Source organism: Ctenopharyngodon idella, chromosome 18, assembly GCF_019924925.1.
Source record: "Ctenopharyngodon idella isolate HZGC_01 chromosome 18, HZGC01, whole genome shotgun sequence".
NCBI lineage: Eukaryota > Metazoa > Chordata > Actinopteri > Cypriniformes > Xenocyprididae > Ctenopharyngodon > Ctenopharyngodon idella.
In genome coordinates, this window is record NC_067237.1 from 23,300,519 (window position 1) to 23,325,683 (window position 25,165).

Consider the following 25,165-nt stretch of genomic DNA (forward strand, 5'->3'; position numbering starts at 1 on the left):
CATCACTCCAGTCTTCAGTGTCACATGATCCTTCAGAAATCATTCTAATTTGCTGCTGAAGTATTTCTTATGAAAACTGTTGTGCTTTTTAATATTTTTGTGGAAACCGTAATACATTTTTTTTTTTTTTTCAGGATTTTTGATGGTTCGGAAGTACTGTATATATTTTATATTTTAAAATAAAAATATTGTGTAACATTAGAAACTGTCACTTTCGATCAGTTTAAAGCGTCCTTGCTGAATAAAAAAAATTCTTAAAAAAAAGTTACTGACCCCAAACTTTCTAACAGCGGTGTCTCACATTGTGACTTCCTCATTTTAAACTATCTCATAGTTAGATTATCATTTTTTACTCAGGTTTCTATAAAGATTAACTTACAAATCAACATTTCTCCTGCAACAAAACCGTATAAAAAAAACTCCCCATAGAAATTTCAGTGACTTTTTTCTACAACCCATTTGTCTTGTAGGTTTTAATTTTAAAAACACATTGCACAATATATTCTACAAGTCTGGTGGGTCATGTTTCTAGCTTACAGTGTTTCTCATGCGACACAAAGTTGAGAACGTAGAACAGATTAATCATTTAATCTCATACCTGAACAATGAGCAATATCCACCCAGTTCCGGAGGCCACGTTTTTACGAGTCACATCAGTTAAAATTGGTCTCCCTCTAGTGGACATTTTCATAGTGAACGTTGAAATCAAACTACCCTCCCTCTCAAATGTCTGTCATACATGTGGTGTCACGACATCTATGAGCTTTATTTGTGGACTGCATAGTCTTTTGGATGAGACTCTGTTTTATATAAAGAATAAAATGCTATGTGTTAATAGCAAACAATCCAAGCCAACAAAAACCCTAGATATGCCAAACAAACTTAGCTTGAAATAAACACAAAAGCACACAAACTAAAGCAATGTTTGCAACATTTTGCACTTTAATATTTGTTTTCTTCAAAACGAACAACTAATTTCTTACACATTTGTACACTATGTATACAAGAAATCAAAAAAAAAAAAAAAAAATTAAATCGCATAAAGAAAGGATACATGTAGAAAAGTATTAAAAGTTTTTGGATGTCTCAACAAAATGAGAGTAGCTGCTTTTTGTTACCTTGAATGTTAATTTTGGATGCTCATGAACTACCAGACATGATCAAATAGGCGTAACTGAGAAGCAAACAGGTCGGAAGGAGACAGTCTCACACACTCACTCACACACTCACACACACACTCACACACACACACAAGCTGCATACAGGGGCAGTATAACCATTCCATGTTTTTGCAGTCCAAACCATGCATCCCATTGTAATGGAATCTACAGGGGCCTGCAAAATACTTGACATTATTTCGCATTTATTATTCTGCAATATTCTTGCATGAAATGTCTTAATTCTCATTTAATAGTCAAATGATATATATTTATACCTGGAAGACCATCTCAGCACTCAAAACATACATGAAAAACTGCAATCATTCCCAGCACACAAAGCAAAATGATTAATAGGCAAACACAAGAGAATGATATTACTTTAAATGAAGAATTAATTTTAGGACATTTCTTTTCATGGCGGACATTTGAAATATAAAAAAAAGAAAAGAAGGAAAAGCCAATATATGAATCACACTTCCAGCAGAAAGAGGGGGGAGTTTGAGACTGACACTTTGGTGTTGTCTGAATACGCCAACTTGATCTACAATGACACTGTCCCACCTGTGTCTATCCCTGTACCCCTGAACCCCTGAAAAGAGGGTCTCAGTGCTTCAATGATGGTCACGGTGTGTCCACACACACAATTTGAACATTTTTGCATGAACAAAGTGTACACAAATGCAACTTCACAGTACGAAGGTTACATCACATATTCCCTGCAAACTATATCATGACTCAAACGGCCCTTTGGAAAACCATCGCGGGAGCAAACGTGTGATTATTTTACACTAAATTAATTAAAGCAGTGTGGAGATAACAGTGGCTTCTGACTACTAGTTCTGCGGTGTGCAAAAAAAAAATGGATCATGTGGAAAATGCCTAACCCTGTTTGTCAATGGCTCAGTCACAACAGACGTCAAGAAAGCAGCTCAACAGGCCCATCGGTACAATTTCATCTACGTGCATGTTGGGCGGACAGAGAAAGAACCTCGAGCCGGGGTCAGGAACGAAGAATGAACTTCAGAGAGACAAAAAGAAAAAATATAAAAGGTTATATGAGTGAATGTCACTCAGTTTGGCTCTCAGAAATTATTCATATAACTCTTAAAATCATACGATCCTAAATCTACCTAGGAGGAGGAGGGGAATAACAGCAAAGGAGGCAGAGCAGAGGAAACCACTGTTCTGTTTGGACTCTTGGAAAAAGCAGCGAACATTATACTACCCCCATTTCCTCCAAATGTAAAGCCAGAAGCTCCCACAAGACTTCTAGTCGGCAGAAAACGCGCCACCTTGGCATGATCTGCTCGATTTGGCAGAATATAGCCCTGCTCCGTCCCTGTGGAGCAAAGGGGAGGAGCGGAGGGAGACACGCGGACTCCCGATTTACGTCAAGCATATGTCAAGTCCAAACCTCTTTAGAGGGGCGATCCAAGATAGGAAAGACACTCAATCTACACAGCAAATATACATTTTTTTTTTTTTAATATTTGTAAAGATAAATATCTTTTAAAAATGATGCAAACACATGCCACTCTTACTCTTTAACTTCCATGCATATGCATTATTTACAAATTGAAAAATACCGATTTTGTAGTCTTTTTTTTTTTTTTTTTTTTTTTTTGGTGTTTTGTGTGTCCTATACTGCTAACGTCTGTATGCCAAAAAGTCGTCTCCTTACAATCAACCAATACACATTCAGCAACCCAAACACGGATCTCGCCAGACATGGTCAGAATTAAAGCCATTTTGAAAACAAAGTCCATTTTCCACACACAAAAAGATTATATAAAATAAAGTCAAACAGAACACGTCCACAAACATAACTGATAAGAAGGGAAAAAGCCTTCCGAGGGCAAGATCTTACAATGCGAGCAAAAGGAAGATGCCTTTTTGTTGGATTTCTCAGTCTTGCGCTTCACGCTGCTAACAATACTGTTGAACATGTAATATTTTTATTTTTAATATTCTCTAACTTTTTCATTTAAATATAATTTACTCTTATGCTTTTCATGGAACAAAAATCTGGAAAAAATTATGCAATGCAGGGCGGTTTGCCAGGGAGGAGGCAGCAGAGATCTGTGCTGCTCTCTTGTCATTGCATCAGAGCTCTAGTGGGTGGAGTTTCTCTCCGAGAGTCTGTGGTGTGGAGATGTAGCCTCAATCCTCGATGTACTCCCACAGGTCCTTGTCATAGCCTTCATGTACGTGTTGCAGCAGCACTCTCCGTCTGCTCTCGCAGTATCTGCACACAGGAGCATCAAACGTGGATGGTTATAAAGGAAGAGCACGGCAAAACAACAAGGCCAGAGAACAAACACCTTGAATGAAATAAAAGTTGCCTTTGATCAGTGGTTTTCAAACTGGGGTTTAGGGAGCTAGAGGGTCTGTGGAAAATTTAAGAGAATGTTTTGTTCTTGTTTTTAAAATGTATTTTTAGGGATGTCAAAGTTAAGTAATGCATTTTTAAAAAAAATTAAAAAAAATATTTAATACTAAAAACTAAAAATATTTAATCTGGGTGGAGAGCAGAGCATTTGAGTCGTGCACAGAACACAACTAAAACCCTCATTATCTCTGTTGCTGCAAGTTACCGAAAGCACACATGAAGACCAATAAAACACGGTAGACAGGCGTTCGTGCAGCACAGAAAGGATCTCAAGCACTGTATGACGTTACAGATATATATTTCTGTCATGATAACTCTCAGAGTGTTTGGCATGGCAATGGGTATGAAAATGTTGATATGTTTGGTCTTGATGGAATAGATCTGCTATGCTGCTGCTGCAGCAGAGCAAATACGGGACTTGCAACTGCCAATACATACACGGCACGCTGCTGTGAGCAAGCAAGACATGCTGTTGTTGTACAATATAGTTTACATGAATTACCCGTAGCAGATCTATACAGGTGGAGCTGGAGAAGGTGGAGGCTTTTTGAAAGTGCACTGCAAACTACGACCAAGTATTTGAAGGTTGAGCAGCGAGCTCATTGGCTACTGATACAGCAGAAATCAGCTGTGCCCTATAAGGAATGATGTGATTGCAAGCAGGTTGAGTTAATGACCTATTAGCCTGCACCATCAGGAGTTTCATGACAGAACTTTGTATATATTTTTTTTAGAAATGCATTTGGCATTGCCTTGTGATGTGAACATTTTATGGGTTTATGTTGCATTGGACTTTGTTGTGAATGGGTCTTAAATCCATGCTTGTCATAGCCAGACAAACGTTAGTGTTAAACAAAATTTGGATGCACTTTATTTTACAGTATGTGCACTTATGTGTAACTAAAAGTGCTTTTCACACTGCGCTTAACCCCGGGTTATCGCTATTCTAAACACCGCTATTAATCCCGGGTATAGGAACGTTTCACACTTGTAATTTAGAAGTGGGGTTAGCACCGCTTTTTACCCGGGGTTATGAAACCCTGCTCCGGAGCAGTGTTAACCCCACATTGCAGTGCCAAACTTGTAGTGTGAAACGATGTGGTGTTAGAATGTTACAGCTAGACGCTTAGCAACAGACAACCAATCACGTACTCATTATTTGCGTGCTTTGACAGTCACTGAAACACACTGCATCAATTTGAGTGAAGAAGAGACCATTTGATTCTTACCATTATAGTCCGAAGTATCCATTAAGTATAAACTTGATAGTACAGTCAGCAATACGAGGATGCAATACTAGAGCTTTTACGTAAACAGGTCGCGTTCTGCGTTCATCCAATCAATGGCACTGACCCCGCAAATATGCAAATAAGAACGTTAACCCAGGGTTTAAGAATGTACAATGTAAAGCGTCAGTTTATGAATACCCAGGATTAATTGTTAACCCCGGGTAAATTATGAGCAGTGAGAAACGTGAAGCAAGATAACCCAGGATTCAGGTTACCCAGGGTTTAGAATGACCCATGGTTAAGTGTGAAAAGCCCTACAGTTTACTTACCTAAGAAAGTACTGGGTAATATAAGGTAACTACCCGCCGGGTTCACAGAAAAGGTTTAAAGGGTTAGTTCACCAAAAAATGAAAATTCTGTCATTTATTACTCACGCTGCTCATGCCGTTCCAGACCCATAAGACCTTCATTAATCTTCGGAACACAAATTGAGATATTTTTGTTTAAATACGATGGCTCCGTGAGGCCTACATAGGGGGCAATGACATTTCCTCTCTCAAGATCCATAAAGGTACTAAAAACATATTTAAATCAGTTCATGTGAGTATAGTGGTTCAATATTAATATTATAAAGCGACGAGAATATTTTTGGTGCGCCAAAAAAAATAAAAAAATAAAAAAATAACGAATTATTTAGTGATGGCCGATTTCAAAACACTGCTTCAGGAAGCTTCGGAGCATAATGAATCAGCATGTCGAATCCGCAGTTTCCAAAGCCAAAGTCACGTGATTTCAGCAGTTTGGCGGTTTGACACGCGATCCGAATCATGATTCGACACGCTGATTCATTACGCTCCGAATCTTCCTGAAGCAGTGTTTTGAAATCGGCCATCACTAAATAAGTCGTTATAAGTCGCGCACCAAAAATATTCTCATCGCTTTATAATATTAATATTGAACCACTGTACTCACATGAACTGATTTAAATATGTTTTCAGTACCTTTATGGATCTTGAGAGAGGAAATGTCATTGCTCCCTATGTAGGCCTCACGGAGCCATCGGATTTAAACAAAAATATCTTCATTTGTGTTCCGAAGATCAACGAAGGTCTTACGGGTGTAAAACGGCACGAGGGTGAGTAATTAATGACAGAATTTTCATTTTTGGGTGAACTAACCCTTTAAGCATAGTCCTAGACTAAAATGCATGTTTGAGCTCAAGGCTCGAAACTGCAACCATTTTAGTCGCATATGCTTCATAAATTTAATACGTGCGAGCTCAAAATATATTGTCACGTGACGGAGCTCAGCTAACTAGCGCGCAAGATGTAAAGAGCTGAAGAGAGAAGATGAAAAGAACAGTGACAGCAGGGCTCCATATTAACACTTGAACGCTTAAAAAAAGTAGAGAGTCACCAAAACGCGAGAATGACTCTGATTTTATTACATTTAGTGTAAGTGGCGATCGAATAATAATATATAATATATATGTAGGCCTACAAGGTTGTGCAGCCTATCGAGGAGAAATGGAAATGAGCGCAGCACACACAAACTCAGTTAAAATAGCCTACAGCGGTAAAATTCAAAATGTGGAGTTTTTATATTTATAACATATACAGTTAAACAACATCACACGACCAAGAAGATCGCTGTCTTCCACCATCACGATTGAAAATGTGACGTTGATTTCATTCAACAGTTAAATAAACAAATAGTAAAAAGTCACTTACATTTTAGACGCAATATTGACTTTGTTCTGTTTCAGCTGCGAAAATAGTTCTAAACAAAGATCACAGCAGAACCATCGCGCATCTCACAGAAACACTCAGCCGTGTTTTCATTACTGAATGATTCAGCGTTTTGAACGAATTGTTTGATTCAAAGATTCAATGGCCCTTTCATAAACAACTGCCTCATTCTTGAATGAATCAGCCGTTTGAACAAATCGTTTGAATGAATGACTCAATAACTCACTCATTAAGACGGTCACCTGCCGCCACCTACTGGCGGTTTAGTTTCATGTTTAAAAGTATCATTCTTTTCAAAACTTCTTATTTCTCATAACATTATTTAATGCAGTTTTAATTTTTTAGTGTAAATGATTTAATTTAATTGGTAACAGCCCCATAGTGTCTTATTATTCTAAAATTTATTGATCAAATTTAGGAATTTAAAATGAAAGATGAAGCATACATTTAATATGATTTAAAAAAGCCCTTTATAAAAGGAAAAAAAAAATATATATATAATATATGTAAAATCTGATAGAACACTGATGAGAATATTGCTTCAGAATAAATTATATTTACAACACAAAAATCCTTTTTTTTTTTTTTCCAGGCAAGTCAATGACAAGACTTAATTTATATATATATATATATATATATATATATATTATATATATACACACACATATATTAGTTGTGGTGCTCCTAAATTTTTGCTGGTGCTCCCAACGTTTTTTTTTTTTTTTTTTAGGAGGGAGCACCTGTGCTATCAAGTAAAAAAGTTAATTTCGAGCCCTAGAGCTGTTTTAACTGAAAGCAACTTGCACTGACATATTTTAAAATATGTCAGTGCCATTATTTTGTCTCAAGATGCACACCAGTAATGTTTTTTTTTTCTAAGGCTCATTTGTAAAAGATACTTAAATGTCCTAATTAAACTATGGCCTAATCCTGGCTTAATCTAAGCCCTGTCTGTGAAACCAGGCCTACAGGGGTTAAAGGTTAGGTTTAGGGGTAGGTTCAGGGTTAGTACCTCGTTGTTACCCAGTTATTGTAATTACTGTAAAAAGTACATCGTATGTACATGGGGAACAGGACTGTAAAATAAAGTGCTACTCAAAATTTCTATTTGTACACTTGCCTGTATTTATCTTGTACTTTCTGCTTAATGTCCTGCAGAGAATCTTGGGAGATGTCTCGTTCCAGATATCCAGACAGAACCTCGGTGGCATTCTCCAGATCTGCCTGGTTATTCTGGGTGCAAACACATAAACCATCAAACATTTAAAATGACAGATTTTCCATGTTTTTACAACATATTCCAATACATTATATTACAAATGAGCTTCTCTGGTTTACCTCGAAGATGATAGACTGGTTGTTCTTCTTGAGGTAGAATGCAAAAACGTAGGTGAACATGAGTGTGGAGCGGCACTGGCACAGCACATCCACGGCCTTCTTCAGGAACTGCACCTCGATCCACGACATGTTGTGCTGCTGCATCTCCTCCATCTTCTGTTTGACCTGGGCGTACAGCTTGTGCTCGAAGCGCAGGCTCTGCATGTGGTTCATGTAGCGGTTGCAGTAGAACAGGTACCTCTGCAGGGCTGCTCTGGAACGCTGCGCAACACATATCAATGGGAAATGAGAATGAGGAAGAATGAGGCCAAAATTTGTATGTTCAAAACACCAGGCAAATGGACTGACATTATTTACCTCTTGAGCATCCCGGGCTGCCTTGGCATCATCCTCGTTGTAGCGATTACAGTTATACCTAAGGGTAAAACACATTCCACGAATTAGTTCTATTAGCCAATAATGTTTTGCACATCAATAAACAAATGTAAAATTCAACAAAAACTGTGTACAAACACATCATGAAACATTAAACTCTGAATTTCAGCAGTCGTCAGCTGAGTGAGTCACTTTAGGTTTTCCTAAGTGATGTTTGCAATGATTTGTAAACAGATGACTGCATGGAACAAGGAGGAGGGGAAAGCTAGTGTTTGAGCTCTCGGGTTTATGAGGGACCTACTGATCCCAGACGTGCATATGTAAACATTGCCTTGGGAAAGGTAGAATAGTAGCATTTAGGTTGATCTGAGAGAGTGTTCAGGGAGTTTTCAATTTCTTATTATTGGGGTGAAAAAAGAGATTGCACTGTTAAGTGTTTATTTTTTGTTGTTTCAACCTTGTGACGAGAATTTCATGACATTAAAAAGCAAACATAATGAATGACCTTTGCAATGGATCACCAACAGGGAGCAATTTTTTGGGGGGATCCAGTTACTTTCACCAGTGCAGAGTGAAACATGGAAAACATGGAGTGGAGTGTTTACAGAACACTTTGAATATGGAGGGGAAAGTCTCCAGTCTTCTCATATCCTCTCATTGGGGCATTGAATCCACAAGCTAAGAGGATAATGGCACAAAGTACTGAAGTCCAGTGAAGATGAATGAGAAATGACTGCAATATATCACAGCTTTGAATCACAATGCACGAGTGCTTCACAACCTTTTGTCCTTACATATAAAAAAATAAAAAAAAACCTGTGACCCTGCCCCACACCCCAATAGTTATGTGATGACAAATTGATATTAATTGCAACCCATTGGTGTAATCAAACAAAGCATAATTAAACTTTATTAATAATAAAACTTGTTTGTTGAATTATTATAATTCAATGTCACTTTATTGTTTTTATTCAATACTATTTAAATATCTTATATTGAACTAATTATTCATAATAATTACATATGATTGATTATTATATTGCATTTTTAAAGACTTGTTTTTCAAAATACCATCTCCTAGCTAAAGCACAATAGCTGTGGTCACTATGTATATTAGACCAGGTTGCTTTTTTGTGATATCAGGTGTGAGGGAAAAGTTCAGAAAAGAGTGGAAGGAGAAGAGCTACTGTTAGGAGTTATTTTATATAGAGGCTTGAAATACACACACACACGCCTTGTAGCTGCTGAGCTTTGCCATGCCATCATTCACATCATAAAAATGTGACTGGAAAGCTGAGATACTGCGTATCAAATCAATAAAAGTGATTATCAGTAGCCGACTGTTTGGAGCATTCATAGAAACTAAAGGATTGTGCATCCATATTTGACATCAAAGCATATAAGTTCCAGATTGGGAACCACTGCAATATTTGCAAATAAATCCTTCATACTAACAGCCCAAAAGGTACGTATTTTGTGAAGTCTTTAAAACTTTAAACAACCAATACAAATAAAAAAAATCATCACAATAAATTCGATATTCATAAAAAAAAAATATATATATATATATCTGAACCTACCAAGCAGAGCCATGTGGCTCCCAGGGCCCCAGGCAAACCCAGCAGAATTCTGCTTTGCAGTTCTGGTTCCGGCACACCATGTGGTTGCAGCCACCATCTTTCTCTATGGTGACATGGCATTTCGGACATTCCTGCGACACAACAGCAAGACAGCTGTTATTCGTCTGGGTTATGAGATGACACAAAATCATCACATCAAAGTGAGTCTAACCACTGACCTTTGTATTTGCTGCAATCCAGTTTGATGTCTCACTGTCATCGTCACATTTTTTAATCCATTTCCTTAACCACTGGGATCGAGAGGCAAAATAACAGAGGACATACAAGAATCAATTCACTGTAACAAATAGGACAACTAAAAAGTGAGGCATTAATAGATATTACATAAAAACATGTACAAGAGCAGGGAGTTATGAAGGGTTAAATGTTCTCTCTCAATGGAAGATGATTGTAATCCCCATATGAGAAGCACAAGGGACTAGAATATTCCTTTGTTTTTGCCAAGACTACCCCCACAATAACAAGTCTCTGAAGAGCCTCTTAATGCTGAGAGTAGGAGAGGTGGCAGTCTGCTAGCTTTCTTTGTTCTGAAAAACTTGCCATAATCAACATTTTTCCTGCTTTCTACACTGTAAATGTGCATTAATTTTTTTCAGTGCTGTCCTTTCAGAATGGATGTCTATTAAAGGTATTGTAGGTAATGTTTTTCATAAACATTTTTTGTTATACTGGTCGAAACTCTCTTCACATCCTGATAGCAATCAATAATAAAAGTGGTCTAAATATTAAAAAAAAAAAAAAAAAGTACATATACTGTATCTTCTGTAGAAGTCTAAGGACCAAAATGTTTGTCCAATTATTGCATTCAGCTCAAACGCAATAAAAGGATGTACTACCTGCCTGTCAACCTATGTATTTCCATACCTCCCTCTGCGCACAATGCTCGCGCAGACATCACACGTCATCAGCACGTTCCATGAGGCTATGCAGAGCTGTACACAGACAGTCACCGAGAGCCACAAACAAACAGCAGCCACCTTTTACAGTTCCTCCTGAACCAAAACAACGAGCTTGTGCTGCGTTCACACCATAACTACCATAATTAACAAGAGATGGCAACCCGTGATGTTCTACTCTGAGCGATTTGATTTATGCATTTCTATGGCAACACTAACAATGCCGAAATTAATCTGCAGCAGCAGTTTATTGTTGTTTATGTTCATTATTATTGTAGTGTTTTGTGGCATGAGGTAATTTAACACCATCGCTCGTGACGATTTGCACTCTGCTCTGCTGTGTGTGTTCATGTGCTTTGGAGGAGGCGTTGCTTTGGAGAGCGCTCTGAAGAGAGGGTCTGGGATCTTATGATTTCAAAGCTAGCTTGCTATTGCTAGCCACTCTGAAATTGCCTACCCTACCTTTAATGGAAATGGAATTGTGCATTCTACTTTTGAAAAAAAATGTCTACTCATTTTGCCTCAGTTATTTAGACAAAGTGGGAGTTTTGCACACACACGCTTTTGGAATTCACACCGATGTAAAAAATAAATAAATTAGTGTATTTATAGAAAAGTATGATCCAGGTTTTTCAGCCAGAAATAAGACCAACTGTGCTAAACTATAAAAAACACGGAAGCCATTGTTGACAATAAAAAAAGCTTTAAAAAATGCACAAGACACAAAACCATGACTCAATATATTTATATATAAACACTGATAGCATTGTTGTGCAATTCTAGTTGAACTTAAGGATTTTAAAAAATACAATGTGGCCTCAACATACCTTACACTTCACTGGATCGTGCCAATTTTCTCCACAGTTGAAGCTGCAAATGAATTGAGAGAACATGAGCATTCTCTCATCTAGAACAAACATTATAAACATAAAACACACAATCTCTTTTACGTGTGTGTGTACCACATTTCCTCTAATGGCTCTAATGACTCTTTGCTTAATAAAATGAACAGGTAGCTTTGATAGCTTGATAAGATTACCAGAGCCATCTAGGGAACATGTCTCCTGAGTTCTTGTGTCACTGGCTTAATCAGGTCTTCCCTGAGCTGTTGGAAGCCCTAAACCTGATCTGAGGTCACGTACCAAAAGTATCTGATCTCATTAGCAGTTTAGAGTCTTACCAAAACTGCCGACCACACTTGCACCGTACAGGTTTGGCATCTGGGTACTGTACTTTGACAACGTGATGACAGTCAGGTGCTGGACACCATTTTAACAGTCGGTTACACTGCAGAGAAAGAGACGAGAATAAACCAAATTAAAAGTGAACTTAATGCTTTTCAATATCTGATGATTAGTGTTATCCAGCATTATTTGAGTAATGACTTTATTTTCAATAAAAGCAAGAAAACCTAAATTGTTCACATTGTCACAAATTTGCTTACATTTGATGAACAAGAAATCTTAAAAAAAAAAATCTTAAACATTTCTTCACTGTATTTCACAACTTTATTTTAAATTAGCCAAAATCTTGAAGCTTTAATTTACATCCAGGTTTTTAAAAATCCCAAATTTTCTATGTGGTATCAAACTTTTGGATCACACTATATAATAGAATGGAATGAAATCCCACCTCTACAAAACTATTGGTTATTAAATGCTGGTACTTCAACTTCACTTTCGAATCTGTAATCAGTCTCCTGTTGAAAGAATTGAGATATATTTAGACATACAAAAACAGACATGCATGCTTCTAAATAACATATTTATTATCCACAAAAGGCCACAAAGTGCATATAAAATGGATCATACCCTGTACCTGCATCACAAAAGCAGCAGGGAGATCATATGTAGGTTAAGACAGCTGTGCGGATCCAAAATAATCTAACTGAATCGACAGGAGGTGCTGTGTTGTGACTCACACCTCCAGCAAGACAGGGTAAGTGTCCTACTTCTGACTAGGAATAAACTCTATCAGCTCATCTAGGATAGCCATAATATACTTCAGAACACACCATTTCATGCTTGAGCTAAGAAGAATGAATCCAATGAGGCCTTTATACATCATGAGCAATGGTGACGTGAGACAAAGACTACTCTAAGAAAAATATATGGGAGAAATTTTAATGGCATGATTTTTTTTTTCAAATAATTTTAATATTGAGATTAAGATATTACTTTTACTGTAACCAACTGCCTTCACAAAAATTTGTTTGGAGGATGTTACCAAGATGGCCACAGAAAGAGAGAGGAAAGAAGAGTAGAAAATAATAAATATATAAATAAATGCTGACTTATTTCTCAAACACTTACATGACTGTGTTGTCATCCACCAGAATATCACAGCTATGAGCAGGACAAGAAATGGTCTAGATTGGAAACAAACAAGCTTGTTACAATAGATGTAAAAATGTCAACTGACACAGAAAAAAAATCTGCTACAGCCTGTGTGAATAGCTCAATAGCTAAAAACAAAACCACTGCAGTATTTACAGCAGAGTGATTGGCTGCTTTCTCATGTGTATTTGTGTAAGTATGAGAGCTCTCCGAAGAGCGTCTGCACCTAATAGTAATTCGGCTGCATGAATGAACTGTCAAATGCACTTCTTGGTCAAAATGCTATAAATATAGTCGTTACATTCACATGAGACAAACAGTCAGGACAAAAAAACAGTGTGTCAAAACATTTGATTTGTGCATTAGACCTTCAAGTGTAAATGCAGCGACTGCCAGTTTTGTTTACAATATTAAGCGAGCAATATTCACATATGAAATGTGAAGGAAAAAAAAAAAACTCTTCATTTTACTTTACAATTACTTAAAGCAATGTTTACTTAATTGAGAAGTACTTAAAGGCTACACTACCGTTCAAAAGTTTTGGATCAGTAACATTTTAAAATGTATTGTGATTTTCACAAAAATATTAAGCAGCACAACTGTTTTCAACCTTGATATTTCATGAGTTTCATGAGTACCAAATAAGGATATTAGAGTGCTTTCTGAAGGATCATGTGACACTGAAGACTGGAGTAATAATGCTGAAAATTCAGCTTTGCTATCACAGGAATAAATTACATTTCAAAATATAAAAATTTAAAACAGTTACTTAAAATGGAAATAATATTCCACAATATTACTGTTTTAACTGTATTTTTAATAAAATAAATGCATCCTAGGTGAGACTTCTTTCAGAAACATTAAAAAAAATTTTGTTCATTATGTTTACTAATCTTCACCTTTTTACATAAAGGTGTGTTCATATTAGTTTTGTTGTAGCATTAAGAGTCATGGAATTTCACTGGTATTGGCATCAACTACTGACATTTTACTGACAATCTGTGTTCTGAAGGTTCTATGTACTAAGAGCTGGAATATGTACCTGTCCCATTCCTTCCTCTATGATTTTGGTGGTTAAGTAATCGCCCCAGCACTGCATGCAGAACTTGTGCCCACATTCCAGACCAGTGAAGTACTGCAAAAGAACAGCCGACACCAAATCCACATTTAAAATCCAAAGTTACAAATAATAACACAAGTTCTGAGAACAATGTAAATGTCTTAATACAATTTCTTTAGGGCTGGGTTAAAAACATAGATTTCTCGATTTCAATCAATTGTCATTTTGATAAACCGATATCAATCCTTAAATATCAAGAATTAATCTTTCAGTCTATGCTGTTTTCAGTTGATGAATGAACAAAATTTGTAGCGCTCCTCCCTTCCAATACATCGCAATAAGATTTTTGCTTTGTTAAATTTGATATGAAACAAAGTCTCAGCTTTCAAATTCTGTCAAATTTATTACAAAATTCAAACAATAAATGCCATTTTGGCACTCATTAACGTGGCGTGACAGATTGCTGTAGCTGCATCAGTTCAAGCGGCACGTGAACTGATCATCTCTTCCTCTTTACTACAAGATACAGCACAAAATAAACATGAACATCAGAAGGTATGTTGAAAGATACTTACTGAAATGTATCATGTGTCATGTAATCGCTCAATCGGTGTTTCAATGCGGAAAAACGTCAATAAAACAGCTTGTACACAATATGTCAGGTAACGTTACATTTACCTCAGAAAAGCCATTCACTAATCATGACTAACTCGTTAGTCAGCTAGAAAAATGAACTCTAGAGAGGAGAATTTTTATAAATGTATGCACTATATTGCATATTCATTGTATTTTTATTTAACCTGTTCATCAATATTATGTTTGAATAAATGCCATGTTTTTATGACAGCCACCATTTAAATGTTTACTTCAAAAATGAATAGAAACATAATTATGTCATAAAAAATATTATTATAATATTATTATTATTATAAAAACTTCCTAATGTAATTTAAATGCAAGTAGCCTAGTGAACCAACTGAGGTTCAGTGTATTGTTTACAACTTTTTTCCTTGAGAAAATTTGCCATATACTGTACCTGATACATAACCCAATTAATCGATATCAAATCGAAACTGAATCGAATCGCGAGCTTATGGATCGAAATTGAATCGTGAAATTTTTGTCAATACCCAGCCCTAAATTTCATGACATGAAATAAAAGAAGGACATTCAGTTCTTAGCCTAAGGGTAAATCTTACAACTGTGACACAGTTAGGAACAATAATATTCAGGAATTCAGACAAATACTGCAATACATTAACCCTAAAAAAGCAATTAAACAAATTCTACCTAACAGCTTTCCTGTGTTGTGTGCCCATGAAATACAATGAGACTTTTCTCTTCAACAGATCGATACAACCAACAAGACTGTTGTTTTTGGCTCAGATAGGGATCTTACGAAGCAGTTCTGAACAGGTGACAGAAGAGCCAGCCATAGTGATTATCTACTGCTCCTACAAAGTATCCCTTTGTCATGCGTTTTATAGTCTCAGGCCCCCTGGTAGTAAATGGCTGGTTCTCTCTCTTGGGACAACAGACAACGCGGGCAAGAACAAATCAGCTTAATATTTGTGGTAGGACTGACGCAAGCAGAGTATTGCTTACAACAACATCACAAGTAGTTTAACAGCACTGTGCAGACGGCACTAATGGTATTTAGGGAACATCTCAAGGGAACAGAGTGGTGGTCAGCTTTATGAAGCAACACATTAACAGTGAAATCTGAATTTGACATTGGGTCAAATGAATCGTCATAATAAACTAATACACAGCATACACCCGCAATCTGATTAATCTCTTAGTTAAGCAGAACTCTCAATATCAAACTGAATATACTTAAATTTGCCAAACATGAAGTTAGCTATAATCACGTGACCCCCAACTGATCCTTCACTTCGAGCAGACAAGCAGTGTGACAGGAACTTTCACCGGTTGCTATTCCAGTTAAATAGTTCAGTCACGATTCAAAGCAATAAATAGAACAGTTTCCAAATCCCTGCTGCTTAATCCAGAGTTTTCTTTCAGACAGCCGCTGTCTCTCATGACAAAGCTGATCAAAACAATACATGCATGCATGCATGCCGCACTTAATCTATCTTTTCACTGACACACAAACAACATTTCTCAAGGTTCCCTGCAAATCCAAAGACCCGCCTGTTCCTCTCCTCGGCTGCTTAGTATACAATTTGAGTAATCCAGTGAAGAACAGATTACTGGCGAAAAGAGCTCATTAGAAATCCTTCCTGACGGCTGAGACACTGTAGTGTGTAGCACAGAGTGGCAAACGCGAAAACACAAGATATGTCCAAATAATACTGCATACCACCTTCACATACCCCACAATGCAACAGCATCCCATCCATGTGGTAAACAATCTGTTCACACTGCTAAGCGATTCAACAGATCCACTGAAATAAACAGCCACAGATGGAATCTGCAGACGTTGCATTATATGCAATGATATTAGGAGGAAATATACAGAATTCTGCAGAATGGATTTAGATACAGTAAATACACAACCGTGCAAAAGTTTGGGGTCTAATCTTTGTGCAGAACTGTGTGAACGATGGCCGTTCCATTTCCAGGCACAGATTCCGTGTGAGTCTGCTAATAAACTATCGGTACAGCAGCCGTGGAAATAGATTAATCAGAGGCAACGAAAGCGACTGCGCTGGAGGGCACTGACCGAGTTAGGATAGTTGAGATAGCAGATCTGACATGGCATGTCCTGTGCCGACGATCTAGTGTTCATGAGGCGTGTCCGAGACTTCTTGCTGGGGTTTATAACATGACACTCTGAAAACAGCTTGTCCAGGTTACCATCAAAGTACCTGAAAAGAGATAAACGTTAGATTCTTCTCAAACTTTGCTGGTTCAGTATTGAATAGAGACAGGTGTTAGCTGACTAATAATCTGGTGGGAAGGAACAGACCACAGAGAACAATTACCTTTCCATCAGCTTTTCTTTGTCCCAGTTGAAATGACTAAGTAATATTCTAGTGATTGTAGCAGGATTCTGTAACAAGAGACAAAAGCATAAATCGTTTAATATACAACGTGTGTATGTGTAGTGTGTAGACAGATATAGCAACATTATAGTTTATATAAAGTATATAGTTACACTTTATACTACTCACAGATCAGTTTTACTTTTGACTACTATACCTTACAAAAGACAAAAATGTTAATAAACTACACATTGATTTAATGCTCCCAAACTCCTATTTTTCCTGCTTAAATTATTGTTAAATGTGTATGTATGGCTGCTATGGTAAAACAATTTTCCCACAGGGATCAATAAAGTCTGTCTGTCTATCTATCTGGGTTAGCGAGTCTGTCCTCACTGCAGCCTGTCTCACAGTGATGTACTGGATTAAATCCAATACATAAAGAGGCATGATTTCCCCCCAGAATAGTTCAGCTTAAACTCCGCCCCGCAGCTGATTCAGTGCTGATTGGGTGCCTACACAACGCTACAACAAATACTAACCCCTAAACCTACCCTACACCCTAACCTTAACCTGGTTAGGGGAAAAAATAAAAATCACATGTCCACTATATGTATTGGACTTAATCCAGTACGTCATCACAATACAGACTGCAAGGACATCTTGGGGTTGGTGGCATGAAGGACAATGCTTCAAAGAGCAGCAATGACATGATTTCATTACAGAACAGAATTCATTCAGGCCTGTCAGGAAGACAAAAGCCTGTACTACAATACTCCAAAAAGTTTATGAAAGTGCATAGTGACAGGCAGTCCAGAGGGATACGAGGACACATAACCAGCATAACCTTCTGTATTTTGCAACCACCCCAATTCCACGTTCCTGAACTAAACCAAGGGCCTTTATTGGTTTCAGTTGAAAATGTCAGGCATGTTGAGAAAGCTTTCGCTGCACTGGGACAAATAAACAGAATATACTGCAACTTAGAAATGGGTGTACTGTTACTGTAACAGATATATGATACAATTTAACCTGTATAAAGTGAGCCACAGAATAAATCACTTTAACTTATCACAATAACAGCATTTAAGGCGTTTGCTGACTGAATAAAGTGAGCAAATCTAATCAATTAGCGCAAAATCTGTAAATTAACCAGCATAAACAAAACAAAACAATCAAACTTCGGTTAGCAGAGTGAAATGTCGAGCTTCACGAAACTCCAAACAGCATGTGGCTAAGACTCTGCAGCAGAAAGCAACCATCAATCATGACTCAAATTCACTTTGATGGGCTATTTTTGTGCTGTTTAATCAAACATAACCAGCCATGATGAAGCATCGGTTCCGCCATGTTGTTGTCGGGAGCAACTAGGTAACTATCACATGCTAACGCGACCTAACCCATATCCCAGCTAATAGATAATTAAGAGGACACCTTCTTCATCGGACTATCAACAACCAGCCCTGAAGACATGCGAAACATATGAAGACATCACAATATAGTTTTCGATGTACTTAAACTGGGGCTGTTTGCTCGTGGTTAGCTTACTAAGCTAGTCTGACCAGGAACAAGGGGGCTCTAATAAAATGGAGAGATTTACAATATCATTATTTTACTTTATATGTGACTTGGTTTGTCATATGTTCAGATACAAACGTTTTAGCAATACAGATGTACTTTTGTTTAGATAAAGCACATTAAAGGGAGACATGTCAGTGTGATTTTATGTGCAGGTGAACTAGAAGCTAGTTAAGCATCTTATGTCATTACTGGATGTGTTAAGGACTGGGAGCAGACTGGGTTGACGCAAACCTGCTCCTTCATAACCACGATCATGACCATATATGTACTCTGTTGACGTAGCAACACTGTCTTTTCATTCAGTTTGGTTTAAAGGACAACTGGTGGCTTTTTCATGTCTCTTGTGTTGCCGACGGGGGGCAAAGTTTCCCAGAATGATGTAAAAATTTCCTCTTTTGTTATAAAGGGTATTCCAGGGCGATGTGAGCCCAGGGGGTGCCCTGAAAACACTTACCTGGATGACCTCGTTGACCTCCCTGATACACTCCACCATATGCTGCAGGATCTGTTCGGCGGTAAGAACTTCAAAGCGGTAGTCTTCCTCATCCTGCCCGGGCCCGAGGCCGCTGCCTCCGGTCTCCCCGCAGTCGTCCCGATCTCCGCCGGCCACAACGGGATCAACCAACTCCACCTCGCCGAGCTCCAGGGTGTCGTCCGCGGTCTCATCTTCGCCGCTGTCTTCGCTGCATTCCTCTTCCTCGTCGTCGAATTCGTAATTGTAACCCTCGTCTGAGTCCATGACTGGGTTGCGTTTAATGTAGCAACACGCCAAGTGGGATAAGTTCGATGTGTATTATTTGGCAGATAGAGCAAAACAAAAAGGGAATACTTTAGCTTACTAGCATTCCAGTTTTTCCAGCAGCAGAGAAAACAACAACAGAGGAGCGACGCTGCTGCTGGGCCAACAAAGAGACGCAGCGTCACGGGCCGACGCTGAGTGACGTCATGTGCGTGGCACAAAACAAGTAAAGTTGTTCGGCAGCTGCGTTAAAATGTTTATTTTTTACTATCATATACTGAATTTCAAACTACACCGAAGAACTACACCAAAATATGAAACATATATATATTAGTCATTCAATTTATAATATATAAATAATGATTTATAGTACAGTATTGGGTAACGTAATTTGTTTATATTGTAGCTGTTATATTACCACAGCAACTATAGAATTAATTCAAGTACTTTCCTATAGTATGGTTCAAAAACACTATGGTATTTCCTATAAATTACAATAGTATTTTTTCACCTGGGCATATATATACGAAATGCGAAATGTACCAAATTTCGTACATTTTATAAATGTGAATCCCATAATTACATTGCAGGGTGGCTATGTATAAATATTTATTTCTGTGTTGTGTTCTGTTTCTTTTTCTTTCTTTTTTTTTTTTTTTTTTTTTTTTGTCCTGTACGTTTCTACATTTTTAATTAATGTGCATTCAGAGTTTAAGGGAAAGGAACCATATATGTAAACCTATAGATTTTTGCCTATAGAATTTCATTGTATAGTGTAACAGAGTGTTTCCTGTACATATGAATCTTGAATCTTTTGTTCGCAGTGTGTCGAAATAAGACGATACGACTATATCTTATAATCCAGATTATATGTCATGATAGCACAGATAAACGTGATTTCCTGACTCTCCACAATAAAGCAGGTCATTATTAAAATTATGACAGATTTGACCTCTTTTCTGAGTGGTGCCTCTTGGTATGATATTGTCAGATTCGTTCAACTTTAAACACTTATCGCCTGATTTACTAGAAGCACATTAATTAGAAAAGGCAAAATGAGCCGCAATATCTAAAGCCTGTGTAATGGTCCGAAAATAGGCTACCTTATTTTTCTGGTGTTGGGTTGTCTTGTGACTCAAAGAGGCGGAACTAAATGAAAGGAAACTTGTTTCTACCGGACACATTTCTAACAAGTACGCGTTCTCCCGTTGCCGTGGCAGCAGCGACTTCAGGAAGAACATTCGTGCTTTTTATGATGGATCCTAAAGAGACCGGTAATTAATTGTTTTAAAACATTCTTAAACGTTCGAATCGACTGTATCTGCTAGTTCACGAAACTAACCGCTGTGGTTGTGCACTACCTGCGTCTTTAAAGCTCCAGTGCGTCAGCCATGCACCTGCACTACAACCAGCTAGCTTACTGAAATCTGTCAGACTAGTTTCATGATTGCGATCATATCTGTCGCGTCTGTTCGCCGGATATTTACAATTCTAGCAGTGCTTTTTGTAACGTTATTTACACTTAATTTCATCTTTCTTTGAAACCCAAAAGATCTGCTGGGTGGAAACGAGAACATAGTTGAAATGCAGAATTTGGAAGAAGAGGACTTTGCTGTTTCAAAGTGAGTTATAAAGATTGTTTTCTGCGAAAATGCATGTAACTTTATCAAATTTACACTTCTATTATCCGTAACGTTTTGTCTCTCCAGATCATCAGATGCTGATGCAGAATTTGACATGGTAATTGGAAACATCGAGGATATTATAATGGGTATTCATCTATCTATTATTATATTAAATCACGTACTAAGTCACTTATGACCAAAATAAAATAAAATCAAGCAGAATTCATCTTTAACAGGGGTGAATCTTACATAATCTGTCAAGATGTGACAGTCCCAGACAATGTCCCAGTCAATTTCCTAAAAAAATGTGCTTAATATAATTAGTTTTATTTGTTTTTAAAAATGTAATTTCTTTTTCTTCCCTTTTTCTTATGGTTTGGGGAGAAATATGACCTAGTTATCATGAAAACTAACACATTAAATTTTCTCCACAGAGGATGAATTCCAATATCTTCAGCAGTCTTTCATGGAGAAATATTACCTTGAGTTTGACGACTCTGAGGAGAATAAGCTCAGCTATACACCTATATTTAATGAATATGTATGTGATACTTTAAGCTTTTTTATCACACGTTTATGACCCTTGTTGAGATGGAAATAATTAACTGTCATTTATGAAATTTTTCAGATTGAAATCCTAGAAAAGCATCTGGAACAGCAGTTGGTAGAGCGAATTCCTGGATTTAACATGGATTCCTTCACACATTCACTTAAGTATGTTAAATTCATTAGCTTTTCTAAATCTGGGTACTATATATATATATATATATATATATATACACACATATACAGGCTTGGGAGGGTTACTTTAAAAATGTATTCTGTTACAGTTACAAATTACTTCATAAAAAAGTATTCAGTAACGTAATCCAAGTACCACAATATGAAAGTAATGTAATCTGATTACTTTTGGATTACTTTTGGATTACTTCAAGGTCACACGTATAAAAAAAGAAAGAAAGAAATGGGGGGGGGGGGGCAACTTTACTGTAAATAAATTGCATTTTTAAATTTAATTTTAATTATTTCTTCTCAATTTCTGCAAGTTTTTAAATTGTACACGTTCCATACTTTTGAATGGGTCTCAACAATAAATTTTTTTTTAAAAATCTGATAAATTATCTATTGCAATATTATTATCATTGTTGTTGTTTAGAGCTTAAAAATATAAAAGTCACATCAGATCATAACCAAACTGAACAAGCTCGGATCAAACATTTCTGTTCATGTTTGTTCTGCTTTAATTTTAAAGCAGAACAATTTTAATTTTAACTTTAATTTTATATATATATTTGTGTGTGTGTGTGTGTGTGTAAAGGGCTATTCAGACATCTAGTGGCTACAGTATGGTATTACAGATTATTGTTTTAGTCCTTTGATAAAGAAAGTGTTTTCGTAGCTGGAAGGCAGAGTTTGCACTGTACAACCATGTCGTTTGCATTTTCTTCTTTGAAAACAAAATAGCAGCGAAATTTCCATGAATTGAAAGCGTTTTTCCCCACGGGCTCCAGGAAATACTGTAGCCTATAATCAAGCAGCGCTTAATACGTGTTATTATGGCAAAATAATGATTTATTTAGTTTTAAATTAAACGATTGTAATCCTGATAGTATCCCCCCTTTTTTCAAAATGTAACTGTAATCTGATTACTACGTTTTTTGACGTAACTGTAACGAATTACAGTTACTGGATTTTTGTATCCTGATTACGTAACGCCGTTACATGTATTCCGTTACTCCCCAACCCTGTGTATATATATATATATATATATATATATATATATATATATATATATATATATATATATATATATATATATATATATATATATATATACATACACAGTCAAACCAAAATTTATTCAGACACCTTGAACATTTCATTCATTATTACAGTTTATTCACTATAGTTTAAAAAATGGTAATAAAATATGACAAGATCTCAGAGTTAAACTGTGTCAGAAAAAATGAATCTTAATTATGTCAGATAACACTTAAGCAAAACATGGTCAGGTCAAAGTGTCTGAATAATTTTTGGGTCCAAATTTTTATCAATTTAACTGCTAGTCCATTGTATTAAGGATTTTTGGGTATAATATGTAACAGTTTACTTTATTTTGCTATCCTCACTTACATAAATGAACTATAGTGCCTTACTATAGTGCACCCACTAGTAAAAATATATTTGACTATATATAATATATACACACAGACTATAGCAACCCAGTCTAGAGGTTTTCAGTCTTTTAGATGCCATGGGCCCCTAAATATGATCATGTAACTCCCATCCAAAAATGTAAAAGGCAGCTATATATTTTCAAGTATAAGACCCAGTTTATACTATTTTTTTTATTTTATATATATATGTGTGTGTGTGTGTGTGTGTGTGTGTGTAAAATAATATTTGGAAAACATATAGTTTCTAACATTACTTTTTTCTACTCACTATTGTACATTTAGATGAATTATTTATTTATTTACTTATTTTAATAATTTTTTTTATGCTTTATTTTTTTAATCCACTATTATTTATTTTGTTTAATCTTATTTTTTATTTTTATTTTTTGTATTATGTTCATTTTGTTTTTACACTGTCTCTAAACTAGCACTCCCTTGAGCCCGCCTGGACCCCCGTTTTAAATACCCGTTCTAAAATGTCTCATTGTAATACAAATAAATTACCACTAGATGGAGGTATTTACATATGATGGTATTTGCATAGAAAATGATTCCATAATGCTGTGCCTTTTACCTGTTGATTCGTAATCCTTCTTTTTTTTTCAATTAGACAGCACAAAGATGAAGTCTCAGGTGACATACTTGACATGCTGCTCACTTTCACTGACTTTATGGCCTTTAAAGAGATGTTCATTGATTACAGAGCAGTAAGTAAAAATCTGTTCTTTAAACTTTAAACAAAATATATGATTTATAATGTAAAATAATGTGTATTCAAATTTCTTCTACGGTTTAGAGAAAAGCTGTTCTGCCTAGTTCAAATGTAATTCTTGGCTATAATAAAAATCTGAAACTTAATCACCTACTACAAAAAAACTTTGAAACTTTTTTGATCTATTTGTTATTTTCTACTACCATGAACAGAAGCTATAAACGTGCCAGTAGTCTGACAGAAACTCATTTTCCCAATCTTCTTTTTATAGGAAAAGGAGGGTAGAGGATTGGACCTTAGTACCGGACTGGTGGTGAAGTCATTAAATTCTGCTTCAGCTTCACCTCTGACCTCCAGCATGGCCTCACAATCGAGCTGAACCAGTGAAAATAGGGATTTTATGTAAATGAACTTTATCAACACAATGATTACTCCCATTTAAACGGATTGAAAATTCCTTTCTGACACATCCCAAAACAAACAATTATTGTTATACTAACCTGACAGAAGGGAATCTGTGTTTGTTTTAGGTTAATGTTTAAACGTAAAATTCAGGTTAACTTGTCAGCTCATCCGGTTTAACTCTTCTGACAGTATTCTCATGATCTGTTACTAAATCCAGAATAGATCAGTTCTTCACATCTTGTTTTGGCCTACAGTGGAGCAAAACTTGCTGTTTCTGACCAAGTTGATATAGAAAGTTGTAATGAGCCTCAACATCTCAAAGCTGACACTTTATTGCATATTTTCACACAAGAACCCCATATCATTAGATACCAAAAATAATTCCTTTCACTTGACAATCAAAAAGGGCTTTTCATAAAAAAAAAGTATTATACAATGTGCCTGATATGACAATTCTAAAAGACCCTTTTTAACCATTCACAAGGTTTGAAAGTTTCCCCAGGTGAAATATTACATTCAAAAATATGTTTATACAATTACCAGAAACAATACAAATAATCTCATAGTTTTTTCATGTTTTTTATTGTGATGTTGAGTCCATGTTGCTCATGGATTGCTCCCATATGTTCAAAAACTGATGTTTTGTTGATGTATACAGTACAAATTTCAGCCTTTTTACCCCCTTCTTTATATAGAATGTGTTGTTCTTACTAGATGAATGTTGCGTAATTGTGTATATTTGTTTATTTGTATATATAGACATATTTGAGCCTATGTATGGAAGAAATAAATACAACTGTTCTTTAA

The 25,165-nt window shown here is 36.4% G+C and overlaps 2 protein-coding genes across 4 annotated transcripts; one reads left to right on the top strand and one right to left on the bottom strand.

Annotated features, from left to right (window-relative positions):
- Window positions 1-914: 914 nt before the first annotated feature.
- arih1 (ariadne ubiquitin-conjugating enzyme E2 binding protein homolog 1 (Drosophila)) lies at window positions 915-19,619 on the bottom strand. Its single transcript, XM_051869591.1, has 14 exons — window positions 19,155-19,619; window positions 17,120-17,187; window positions 16,858-17,002; window positions 14,154-14,246; window positions 13,088-13,143; window positions 12,408-12,474; window positions 11,956-12,062; window positions 11,603-11,645; window positions 10,038-10,109; window positions 9,820-9,950; window positions 8,222-8,279; window positions 7,865-8,125; window positions 7,647-7,759; window positions 915-3,405 (listed from the first exon to the last, which is right to left on the bottom strand). Exons 1-14 carry the CDS (start codon window positions 19,437-19,439, stop codon window positions 3,321-3,323), a joined length of 1,584 nt encoding a protein of 527 aa, XP_051725551.1. The 5' UTR covers window positions 19,440-19,619; the 3' UTR covers window positions 915-3,320.
- arl2bp (ADP-ribosylation factor-like 2 binding protein) lies at window positions 19,518-25,165 on the top strand. Of its 3 annotated transcripts, none has more exons than XM_051869594.1 (7): window positions 19,518-19,647; window positions 20,992-21,061; window positions 21,149-21,210; window positions 21,499-21,605; window positions 21,693-21,778; window positions 23,852-23,948; window positions 24,225-25,165. In XM_051869594.1, the coding sequence occupies exons 2-7, from the start codon at window positions 21,024-21,026 to the stop codon at window positions 24,330-24,332; spliced, it is 498 nt and encodes a 165-aa protein (XP_051725554.1). In that variant the 5' UTR covers window positions 19,518-19,647; window positions 20,992-21,023; the 3' UTR covers window positions 24,333-25,165. The 3 variants fall into 3 exon arrangements, with proteins under 3 accessions (XP_051725554.1, XP_051725553.1, XP_051725552.1); XM_051869593.1 differs by having other exon boundaries at window positions 19,524-19,665; XM_051869592.1 differs by lacking the exon at window positions 19,518-19,647 and adding an exon at window positions 19,687-20,713.